The 12608-nt window shown below is 42.0% G+C and overlaps 1 protein-coding gene across 1 annotated transcript; it reads left to right on the top strand.

Annotated features, from left to right (window-relative positions):
* The first annotated feature begins 3580 nt into the window (after positions 1-3580).
* LOC111835410 (P2Y purinoceptor 11-like) lies at positions 3581-6644 on the top strand. Its single transcript, XM_023795691.2, has 2 exons — positions 3581-3693; positions 4599-6644. Exon 2 carries the CDS (start codon positions 4615-4617, stop codon positions 5572-5574), a length of 960 nt encoding a protein of 319 aa, XP_023651459.2. The 5' UTR covers positions 3581-3693; positions 4599-4614; the 3' UTR covers positions 5575-6644.
* The last annotated feature ends 5964 nt before the right edge of the window (positions 6645-12608 follow it).

Genomic DNA, 12608 nt, shown 5'->3' with positions numbered 1-12608 from the left:
TGCGCGAGGAAATGAGTCACGCAGCACGTCTCTCAGTGGAAACAAAGGGTAATGCTTCAGTCTTCACCTCGCATTCGCTGTGATAGCATCGTGCATGTTTACACTAGCTGAATACATATATTTAGACAGTAAAAATACATTTAGACAATGATAGACAGTAACAGTAATTATTATTATATAATAAAATACATTTAAAAATAAAGATTTCTTATTAATTATTTTAATATTATTAATAAACCATTAATACATTTAATTATAATAATATTGTCGTGCCCAGCGGGGACTGAACGGAGACAAAGGTGCAGACGTCAACGTATCGGGGAATACGGGGTTTAATTACAGGTAAGGCAGGCAAAACGCAGATGGACAATACAATGACCGGACTGGGGTAACAAACTGAAACGCGGACTAAATACAGAGGACTAATGACAACAACCAGAAACAGCTGATCACACGGGGATTCCACACGGGGTTAAGGAGGGGACGTGGTACACGGAAGGAGCGGATGATCGGGGCAGGACACATTGTTTGGATACATTTTTTTTCTTACTTTAAAAATTACTGTTTTGATAAATGTTTTTAGATGTGTTTAGTACAGTATATGCTCTTGTTTTATCCGGTTCATTTTGTGTTTAAATGCTAAAAAAAAACATATTTCGGTGTAATTTTTTGGGGCCAGGAACCAGTTAGTTGGTTTTCCATTATTTCTTAAGGGGAAAATTCGATCAGATCTCGAACTTTTTAGGATTCGATCTGGAGTTCTGAACGGATTAAGTTTGAGTTCTGAGGTACCACTGTAAATGACTGATCCTGTGCTCAGACCCGAAGTCTTGCTCTTGCCTGTATATGCGTGTGTATCTCTGAAAGAAAAGAACAATAGGATATGTGAAAAGAAGCATTCCAATGTACTTGTGCAAATGGAAATTAAAGGACCATTTCATCACACTATGCTTCCTTTTCTCTCCTGTAGAGGTCAGAATTGGAGCATGATTAGAATGGTCTGTAGAACTCCCTGATTCTATACAAAAACGTTTCTTAGCCTAATGGGGTTTTCACATACTGTATGATCTCTCTGTAAAAAGTATAACAGTGTATTGATAAAGACATATACATAGACTGAGACTAAACATCAGCCCTGGACTTTGGGGTCTCACATAGCCATCAGCTCGGTATACCACATGGCCAGTATGGTCCTGATTTCTGAACAGGACCCATCTGAACCTGTGTTCGGTTAGCAACAGTCATGGTCCTCTTACTGTCAGACAAAAAGATTTATTAGAAATCAATAAGTGGGACTGAACTGAACTTCCACACACTGCCAAGACCTTCTCTCCTTTTAGCTGCCAGATTGTTCATAATAAAAAGAGTTTATTAAATAAGATTAACAAAGAAGTGGCATCTTGAGAATGGGGCTGTATTTATATAATGCAGCTCACAAAACCTTGTATATTCTGGTCTATGCCTGTACAGTCTTAATCTTTTTAAATATGAGTTTTGGTGCTTTGTTACAAAAACAGCTACTTGCAGTACTTCATAGGACAAACTAATAAGACTTCATTCTTGTTAGGACACTATTATGACTATACTGTATGCCTGCACTAAGTATTGCTTTGTCCTTCCAAAAACAGTGGGAATGATTCAACGTCTTTGTCAGTTTTAAACGACCACAACTGAGCTCCATGTTGCAGTGTAGCTTGTTTGGATATTGCATTGGAGTTTAATTGCAAGGATCCTCTACCAGTATAGACAGGGCACTAGCAGGCACTGGGATGCTGTGGAGCAGGTGCCAGTCCATGGCAGGATGCAGACTCTCCCAGGCAACAACACACGATGGATGATCCTGAGACGCCATTCTCAAGGAAACCACGTGTTCAAGGAAACCACGGTACACATGGGAAGTACTTCTTGTATCCAACAGAGAGAAAAATTCCCGTTCACCAAATATGCAGTGCAGAGATTTTTCTAGAATTGTGCAGTGATGTGCATAGATGGAGGTGCAGGTGGATGGACAGGTGCTCAAATAGGGGGGAGTGGCCAACAGGTACTTTTTGCCAGGTGGGGGGCAATGTACCCCCTTGGTAAGTTTTTTGCAATATCGGGGGGTTTGTGTCACCATTGCTTATCAGAAAAGGGCACTTCGAACATCAAAGGCAGGCACTATCATTCCTTCAGATGAAAGGGCCAACAGATACACCCCCATCCCCCCACAACATGCCTAGAATTGTGCAAAAATGTCAGACCAGGGCGATTAGAACACCTGTGTTCCGCGTTCATGCATATTTTGTAAGCTTTTATTATGTATGTGTTTGTTTTATTATGACTTTGGTCTATACGGTATGGAAGCCCATTTCAGCCACTGTGATGAAGAAAATAGATCATTAATCATTATAATGAGATATTTTCTGAAAATAATGACTTAACATCTCAAAATATTGACTTGCTATCTCAAAATACCTGTAACATATTATTATTTCGAAAGAATGACTTAGTATCTCAAAATAACGTATTATTATTTCGAAAGAATGACTTAGTATCTCAAAATAACGTATTATTATTTTGAAAGAATGACTTAGTATCCCGAAATAATGAATTAGTACCTCGAAATATTGAGAAACCTTCTGGGAATAATGATTTATTTAGGGATATTATTTGGGGGAGTGGGGGCGGGTACAGACTCCACAACCCTTAACAGTGCAGGGTGTTTTTGATGCACCAGACCCATATAAAAAAGGGGGGGGGGCGTATCGTGGTGAGTGGTTGAGTCATTGTAATAAGGGAGATGACAGTTCTTTTAAAATGAAAGTTACTCTCTTTTTTAACAGCCACTATCGCTTTAATACTAGCAGCAGCACAGATGCGGAAGTCGCCAATTTACACAGCCCTCGTGACTACACCTTAACGCAACACATGTATTCCATGGCAAACATTACACAATTACAACATTTTCAATTAACATCAATACACATATTGCTAAAACAACATCTATCATCTATCCCATCGACTACACTTGGAATTTGCGGCCACTTTTAGCCAGAAGGTGGATAATTTAACTATCTGCTGTTGTATGTGTATAATGACATAATGAAAAAACAAGTTTTTAATTGTGTCTGCTGCATTAAAAATATTCTGCACTCTCTAGGGTCTTGGTATTTATAATATTGATTATCCATCCCCTGTCCCCCTCTAAATAATACATTTGTTGATTGGAATGCTTGCTGTTTAATACACTTATTATAATGTGATTGCCTGTGGTTGCTTTTTAACATTGATATTAAACTCCTTTTAACTCCTTATATGTCGCTGTAAAATAAAAGTATTTTTTTTCTTTATAAAATTTAGTTTAGAAAAATAGTTGATGAAAGATTGTGTGTATGTGTGTGTGTGTGTGTGTGTCGAGGTTGTTGTTCAAGAGTTTCTTGTTATTTTCACATACAAAGTCATTATTTTGAGATACTATGTGATTATTTCAAGAAAGTTTCTCATTATAATGACTTTTTCATCAATTTGCGGAAATGGGCTTCCAGAATGTGGTGTAACTGGCAGATTAAGCTTGACTGCAGTGGGAGGAAATGGCAGTGTGAAGCTATGCTGCTTTACATCCTGTCTCACACAGTATATGTACAGAGCTCAGAACAGACCTGAATAATCCTCCAAACATCCTCAACATTTTCCACTCCCCAATCAGAATTCTGAGTGAGTTCATTTTTCTACAGGTTTTCTCTTAAGTTGTGTTTGCATTAAAAATAATGATGCAGCTGCATCCATTGCTGTTAGAGAAGTGTCTGAATGTAGTAGAATTGTAGGTATAGTGTGTTGCACCGTACAAAGGCACTATGTAAGTTAAACTAAAGGAATGTTTTATATGTGACTGTAGAAACCAATATGATGTTATTGCACACTGTCTGATGGAACCTACATTATGCTGTTGAGGGCTTCTGCAGGTTTCAACAAGTAAAATTTAAGACTTTTAAAGAGTATTTTAAGACCATTTTGAATGCAATTGAAGACCTATTTCACACCCACGCTGGCAAAAAAAAAATGTACTTATGTAAATGTTTATGTAAATATAATAAAAAATAAAACATATTGCATCATGTTCCTGTACAGAACTTGTAAAAGAAAAAAATTGTTTAAAAACACCTTACCCTATTGTGGGTACTTACAGCCCATACTCATGTGGCACATGATTTTAAAACTTAGGAACCATTCTGTAATTTTTTGGCTTTTTATTTGGAACGTGGTAAACTGCAGAAAACTGAAACCACGGATTCAACTGTAACATAATCCAGTCAATTTTTAAGGATGGTCAAAATCATGTCTAAGACATTTTATGGCCTAAAATTTAGAATATTTTTAGATTAAGACTTTTTCAGGACACGCAGAAACCCTGTTATTTCAGACTGTCTGCAGAAGCCGCCATGATGTTATTGTAGACAGTCTGTAGGAGCCAATGTGATGTTATTGCAGACTGTCTGTAGGCAGTGATATGATGCTATTGCAGACAGTCTGTAGGCCCTGATATGATGCTATTGTAGGTTGTTTGGAGGCACCAACATTGATTATTTTTGAGAACTTGAGTTTTTTCCTGTCTCTCCCAGGAGTGTAATTTTTAAGATGAAAAAAACAGATTTCTCTGATGGAGGATTCCAGATCAAATTCTTGCCCCCTGTTTTTGGACTGGAGTTCTGCACTGGCTTGCTTGGGAATGCTTTTGCCCTGTGGATGATGGTGACGCGAGAGCGTCGGGACTGGCACTCAGGCGTGGTCTTCTCCTGCAACCTGGCCATCAGTGACCTGCTCTACATCTTCACACTGCCCATGCTGCTTATCTACTACATGACGAACAAGGACTGGACTTTTGGCACAGCTGCCTGTAAGACTGAGCGCTTTCTCTTCATCTGTAACCTGTACGGAAGCATCTTCTTCATCACCTGCATCAGCCTCAACCGTTACCTGGCCATCGTTCACCCCTTTTTTGCCCACCGCCACGTGCGACCCCACCACGCCAAAGTCACCAGTCTGCTGGCGTGGGTAGTGGTGGCACTCATGTCCTCTCCTGTCCTCCGCTTTGCTCACACATGCAAAAAGTTCAACACCACAGAATGTGTCTCCTACTGCTTTGTGGAGGACCAGAGAGCTCATTTCACATACAGCATCTTCCTGGCCGTATTTGGAGGATTGCTGCCCTTTGTAGTCACCCTGGTGTCTTATGGCGCCATCATGTGGGTGGTGTGGAGAAATCAGAATATTACAGCGCTCGAGAAGAGGAAGGTGGCGTTATTGGTGGTCTCGGTGCTGCTCCTCTATGCCGTGTCTGTAATACCCTACCACATCTTCCGCAACTGGCACCTCCACCAGAGGATGCACGATATAAACGTGACCAAAGTTTGGGTCTATAAGGCTTACCAAGTGACCAAGGGGCTGGTGACCCTCAGCATGTGCATTCACCCCATCCTTTACATGGCCGTGTTCGACAGCATCCGCACTGCCTGCTGTGGGAGCACTGAAGTGAGTCAGGTCAACCAGAATGAGACTGAGAATGAGATGGGAGTGGTTGCTGATCAAGGCAAATGACAGAATTACACATGGTAGTCAAGTTTGAGAAAAGCTGTATAATCTGATAATGCTTTGCAGTCCATTTATCTCTGTAACTGTCTCAGTTGATAAATAAAAATATCAGCATGGTGACACCAAGCTGAAAATCAGCAGCAGTGTCTGCCTCTGAGAACAAACTGGTTGGTAGCATGCAAACTTTTACACTATAGATATCACCAAAATAATAAATAGAATAAAGTCTTCGTAAGGAAAAATCTCCACAAAGTTAAATAATCTTCCACTAATCTCTAAACTCTGACACTGACATATTAACCACTTTCGATAAGCATTGACAATCTCCGCTTGAAATCAAAAGGCCATCATCATGTCTTCTACAGCTGTGTTCTGTAGCTCCTGTGGCATATACGTCGTGGACTGTCCTTCTGACACTCCCGATAGTATGGTGCGCCAGAGGTGTTTAGTTATTGTAGAGTTGGAGGACAGGATTCGCGCATTGGAGGAGCGCATTAGTACGTTAGTGGAGATTAAACATATTGAGGGATTTATAGGTACAGCTCAATCAGAGCACAGAGCCAGATTACATCTGGCAGTTGTTCCTCCTACCTTGACTGTCTCCAGTCCGGCACCAGCAGCCAGCACACACCAGCCCTGGGTCACAGTCAGATGTCGTCGTAGGAGCTCTAAGCCAAGAGCTCCTGCATGCCAGTCGGATAGTTTTCCATCGGGCTTCCGACCGGGACACAGCGCTAAAACTGCCTTGACTGAAGTTATAAATGATGTAATAATGGCAATTGATGCTGATAGTGTGACTGTGGATTCTTTTAGAAGCTTAGTGGGGATTGGCTCCAGTGGACAAGTGGTTGGTTTGATCTTAGCTATAAGTTTTGTTTTTAACTGTTGATGTAACACACCGTAACTATGGCTACTGGTGCTGCTGTACATGCCACTTTATACCCACTATGCTTGTCCATTAATGTGTCAATGCATGTTCCTGCCATCCATGCTCTCTGCCTTCCCACATGGCCAGGTGGGCACCATCTGAACTAGAGTCCTGGTTTAGTCCCATGGAGGGGTGACATGGCAAATGGGACCTACCAACTGCATCATCATGGGTGCAGCCTTCGGTGCCACCCTACACAGGCCAGCGTGGAAAACAGACTGATTGATGGACTTTGGCCACCCTACACAGGCCAGTGTGGATAATGAACTCATTGATGGACTTTGCCTTGATCCTTAATCACAGCCTACACCTTGCTTTTAGCAAGCTAGTCCACTCTTTACTGTTTTCAGTCATGTTATCATGCCCGGGGGGGTCGGGCAGCCAGTTCACCTTGGACCCCCAGAGGTTTTTTTTCTCCTTACTTGGGAGTTTTTGGTTCCTCTCCTCTGTTGTCATCTTACTTTCTTTATTTAATTTCTTTCCTTCCTTTTCCCAGTTTTATATTACTGTCTCTAATGATACTGTGATGTATCACAACATATCCATGTAAAGTGCCTTGGGACAACTCTGTCATGAAAGGCGCTATATGAATTGGTGAATGTAAATTGCATATAGTGTGTGCGTGTGTCGTGCAAAGGACTAGTATCCTGTCCAGGGCATCCACTGTATCATTCATGGAGACACACACCAGACTCATCACGAGGCAACAGATTAAGAACTTTGGAAAATGACTAATCCACCAAATTGCATTTTAGGGAATATGAAAGAGGAAGTTTGCCAGTATGAGCACTCACACAACTACAACAGCTGTACCCACAACTGCTGCTTTATGTCACCACACCTGCATCCTGAAAATGAGAGATACTCACAAATACTCACTTATGCACTGTTTGATATGGCTGTGCCCTGCCCCCACAGCCATGCACAGCCTCACTAAGGTGCACCGAATAGGCAGAGTGCACCTTAGCACTGGGAGGGTCATCCTGCTGCCACTATCAGTGATCAATGGTGCACAAATAAGTGCTAACAGCAAGGTCTTGTGAGCAGGATAAACCAAACTAAGGTCAGCCTCTTTTCCTGGTCAGTGTCATGCGGAGCTGGAGCATTGTGTGAATGTTACTGTGTGAGAAGATACTCTGTTGTTAATAATTTTGTGTTAATAACTGTGTGTTGTATTCTGTCTTTTGCTTTGTCCTGTTCCCGTGGTTGTCTGGTTCCGTTAGCAGGTGTATGTATGGTGCTGTTAGTTATTTTGCCCTGTTTAGTTCTGACCCCTCGTGGCCCTCGCAGTATAGCCTTCTGCCAGCAGAACTAGGATTAAACCAGGTTTTAAAAATGCAGATTTTTAAAAATATATAGTGGTCTCTTAATTTTTTCCAGAGCTCTATGTAAAAATACATTGAAAATGGTGTTGTGGAAACAGGGTTCTAACTGAAGCCTGTTTCCGCTCCAGCGAGAAGTGGAAGTGAAACTATCAAAGTGTGAAAATTCACAACCAAAACACTGAAATTACAGGTAAAGGATATTCCTGTAACCTCATGTCAAATTTACTTTCATTTAGATTTATTTATTATAATATAAGCTGAAGAATTTTTAATAAAGACACTTTCTCAGCTGTTGACACTCATAACACTTTGCACCTTTTCAATTAAACTGAGTGTTTATAGCAGAAAGACATTAAGCCATTAGTGCAGTGACTGATGTTCATCATTCTCTGCCACACTGCCTCCAGAATGCACTCCTGAGCAACACAATATGGAACAGTGAAGGGACACTGAACCCACCTCGAGTCCCAGGGCCACTTCCCTGACATTACATTCATCCTCAGTACCCAGCCTGGAGTGTAATTACCACTTCCATGACATTACATTCATCCTCAGCTTCCAGCCTAGGGATAAACAGGAGTTAAAACACTAATAACTAAGGGCATACTCACACTTGGCTTGATTGCCTTGTACTGTGCCCAAGCACAAATGACCCCCTTACCCACTCTCCTGCATTTTTCTTAATGTTCTGGGCCCAGGCACACTTCCGTTATCATCGTGTGACGTAAATTGCATTGAAGAAAACATAGGAAGAATAGCACCATGGTACTGTATAATCCAATGGAATTCATGATTAATTTTCATATTTTGCGGCTTTTCTGGAGTACTCCTTTTCCCCTTTTGGGCAGTAGGTATGGCTGGTCATCCTGTTCTCTACCTGTCTCCTGTCCTTCAGCCCCAGTGTGCTCTCCCTATTCCCTGGCCTGCTGCATAGCTGAACAGGTTGAGTGTGTGGCTTAGGGACTGCATTGCCCCAGTCATGGGTTAGGGGCTTGCTAATGATCAGCCTTATTTCTTTATTTGTACTTCAGTTTCTGTTCTGCAGTGTTTTACGTTTCCTTTTCCTTTTGAGTATCCTGTTCTATATTTGCCCTCTTTGTGTTCTGTTCTGGTTTTATGCTATAATTTCCCTAAATGGTCATTGCCCATGTTACTGTGTGATGTCTCTCTGCTTTGTTTTTCTAGTTCCTGTTTTGTTGCCTGGTTTCCCTAGCATGTTGATTTATTTTGCCCATTTAGTTCTGACCCTTTACTTTATTTTTGTGGTTTTCCTTTTGTTGTTTCTGATAATTTAATAACTCCCTTGTCTCGTGAGCTGCCAAGTGGGTCATCACGTTCTTTTTCCTGCTCATGCCATGCCATAACAACTCTTGTCAGCAAAATTTCAAGGGAGCACTGCACCTCTGCCATAAACCAAATTCATTCCTTTGCTGCAATGTCTGTTAAATATTTGTTGCTACCTGATCTGTGCAGCGTACCCAATTCATTCCTTCCAGGTACAGTTCACGTGTACCTTACATGTGCGCATGTGTGTGCCTATCATTGATGTCATGTCTGTGTTCCATGCCCAGTCATAGTTAGCAATCATTCTATGCATACCATCCACAAGTCCAACTGAACCATGTTCCAGCCCACCTTCTCAAGCGGGGCTAGGCATAGTACAGAGAGATCACATTAATCAAACAAACTGGACTTGGGGATCAAACATGATTGAGCATGGTGCGAATCATCTAGTGTGAGTACACCCTAAAACAAAACTTACCACTTGTCTACTGGACCAAAACTACACTCAACCTGGAAGTTCTGGTTAGACCTATAACTGCTACAATGAATGCTCCCTCTGTTCAAGCGATGTGCCTGACCAATTTAAAGTAGCAGTAATCAGACTACTACTGAAGAAACCAAGTTTGGATCCAGAACTCAGCAGTTACAGATCTGTCTCTAATGTACCATTTTTGTCCAAAGTTCTGGAGCTGGTAGTTGCAGCTCAGCTTCAGTCACAGCTGGATACACATAAAATACTCAAGATTCCAGGTGGGCTTCCTTTAAGGACACAGCACTGAAACTACTTTAATTAGAGTCGTAAATGACATTATAATGACAACTAATGCTGGCAATACAATAGTGCTTATGCTCCTGGAACTTAGTGAAGCCTTTGAAACAGCTGACCATTCTACTATATTACATGGACTTGAATTTGATGTTGGTTTGTGTGCAATTGCACTGATGTGGTTTAAATCCTACTTGACTAATCATTATCAATATGTTCAATTATCTGATAACTACACTCTGTCATCATTACCCACTAAATTTGGTGTACCACAGGGATCAGTGCTTGGTCCTATATTGTTCAGTCTGTACTTGTTACAAATGTATGTTAATTATCACTGCTATGCTGACAACACCAAAAATATACATTTCAACTTCATCCTTTGCAATAGGAGGATCGTACAAAACACCAGAGTGATGATAACAAATCCGACTTAGATGCTTGCAAAGCAAACTAACACACAAACATGTCTGCAATCTGGAAGTACAGTCAACTCCAGAAATGTTGGCACCCCTCAAGAAAGTGAGCAAAAACATGAACCTTACATATATAATACACACAATGATGCTAATTTTCCTCAAATGTTTGGAGAACAAACTATTCGTTTAATTAAAATTATTTCTGCAAAAGTGTTGTTTTATCTTCGGAATAGTTTATTCTGTCAAAAACACATGAGGGAAAATGATTGCCGCCCTTGAAAAATCAGGTCCTCCTTCTGCGAAAATTGGCAACCTCGGCAACCTTCAGGGTCTTATCAAGGAAGGTCTCCCACATCACATTAGAGTCAGCAGTCACACCCAAGTCTGCAAGTTCCTCACACAAACTGCGTGCAAACTCATCAGAAACAGCTCGATCTTGGAGTCTGGTTATGTCCAGCTTCATTCTTCTAGTAGGTGGTAGCCTACTGGATCTAAGCTGGATCTTCAAAGTAGCAACAACAAGTCTGTGATCAGAATTCACAAACTGTGCACTTCTGTAGACCCTGCAGTTCTGCAGGAGCCGCCAGCATCTGCCCACAAGGATGTGATCGATCTCCTTCACTGCACCACCAGTATTGAAGTACCAAGTCCAACAATGCGACTCAGGGCGTTGGAACCAGGATCCAGTGATCCGCAGGCCCTGACCTTTTGCAAAGTTATGGAGCATGGAGCCACTTTCAGCCCGGTCTCCAGACCCTCATAGCCAGCCCTGTCAGTGCCAGTGTTCATGAACTTGCGAGTAAAATGTCTCCCTCAACAAGACGTCACTCACTGCAGTTGGAGCATACACTGAGACAACAGACACCGATCCGATCCACTACAGCAACAGCTACTCCTTGAGTATGGCAGCGATCAGACTGACCAGAGCAAAAGTAGGTATACCCACCTACAGAGATCTGGTCACTCTGGTCTGCATACCTCAGAGAGTACTACAGTACCACCGAAACGTGGAGTGTACAAAGCTCCCGGAGACAAGACGTTCCACGCGCCTAACTGGATGGGACGCTTCAAACTGGGACCCAAGTGCCGCCATGCAACAGGTGACACCTCAGAATCACACCAACCCTGATCCCCAACAGGCCTGATCCTATTAGCTCTCCGACGGTTTCAAATAATAATAATAATAATAATAATCAATACTTTATTAACCCCGTGGGGAAATTGTCTTTACACCTCCCACAACTTGCTCTTATGTGGAGTAAGTTGTCCGTGAAGGGCAGCCACTTGTAGTAGCACCCAGGGTGCTGGCAGTTAAGGGCCTTGCTCAAGGACCAGCGGACGTGCTGAGGCTGGGTTTGAACCAGCGCCCTTGTGAGCCACACGCTGCCCCCTCATCCAGGGATGGGGCTCCTGTAGACTTTCCCCAATCCCCTTCATGGTGCGTGCAGCCTTCCTATGGGCAGCTACAGCAGAGCTACTCCCCTGGAGAGCAGAAGGGTGTCAGGCCTGTTTATATTGAGCAGTTACGGTTTACGGTGGCTGGAGTGCCAATCTCCCTACTAACTCCCAAGAATTGTTTCCCTGCAAGTTGGAGGACCGCTTGCAGGGCCGGATGCAGTTCAATGTCATACCCAGGACAATAGTATTGAAGAATACTATAAATACTACAAATAAAACCAAAGGAATTTGTGTCTTTAGAGAAAAAATGTTTCTTGGTATTACTTTTAGTGTTTAGGAACATTGTTATATATGTCCATTTCCTCTGGGGAATAAATATGAGGTAACACACAGGCAAAATCCTCATCCATCAACATGAGTAATACCAAAGAGCTCTCAACTTAAATGAGGGGGAAAAAAGTGGTTGAGCCGCATAAATTGGGGAATGGCTACAAGAAATAGGTATTCAGTCGAAATTACCAGTAAGCACAAACAGAGCCATAGTAAAGAAGTTTGAAAAGCAAGGAACTGTTTGCCAGGAAGGGGACACATCCACATACTGCCTCTATGCACTGTGGGGAGGATGCTGCGAGAGGCAAAGTGGAGACCAAAGATCACAGTTTCACAACAGCAGTGTTTAATTGAATCTTGGGGTTTCACTGTTTAAAGGTCAACAGTGAGACAACACTGACATGACCAGAAAAGGAAGAGTTCTATGTATGAAAGAAGCCCTTCCTGAGACAAAGACACAACTCCCAGTGTCTGAACTGTGCCTAGAAACAATAGAGTTACAACTGGAATTTTGTGTTGTGATAAGATGACATCAAAACTGAGCTTTTTGGCAACATGTCTTCATCACGCTTGGCGAAAAAAAATTAACT

This window comes from Paramormyrops kingsleyae, chromosome 5, assembly GCF_048594095.1.
Source record: "Paramormyrops kingsleyae isolate MSU_618 chromosome 5, PKINGS_0.4, whole genome shotgun sequence".
NCBI classification, from domain to species: domain Eukaryota; kingdom Metazoa; phylum Chordata; class Actinopteri; order Osteoglossiformes; family Mormyridae; genus Paramormyrops; species Paramormyrops kingsleyae.
The sequence above is the reverse complement of the archived record's forward strand: the minus strand, read 5'-3'. Positions and strand labels throughout refer to the sequence as shown.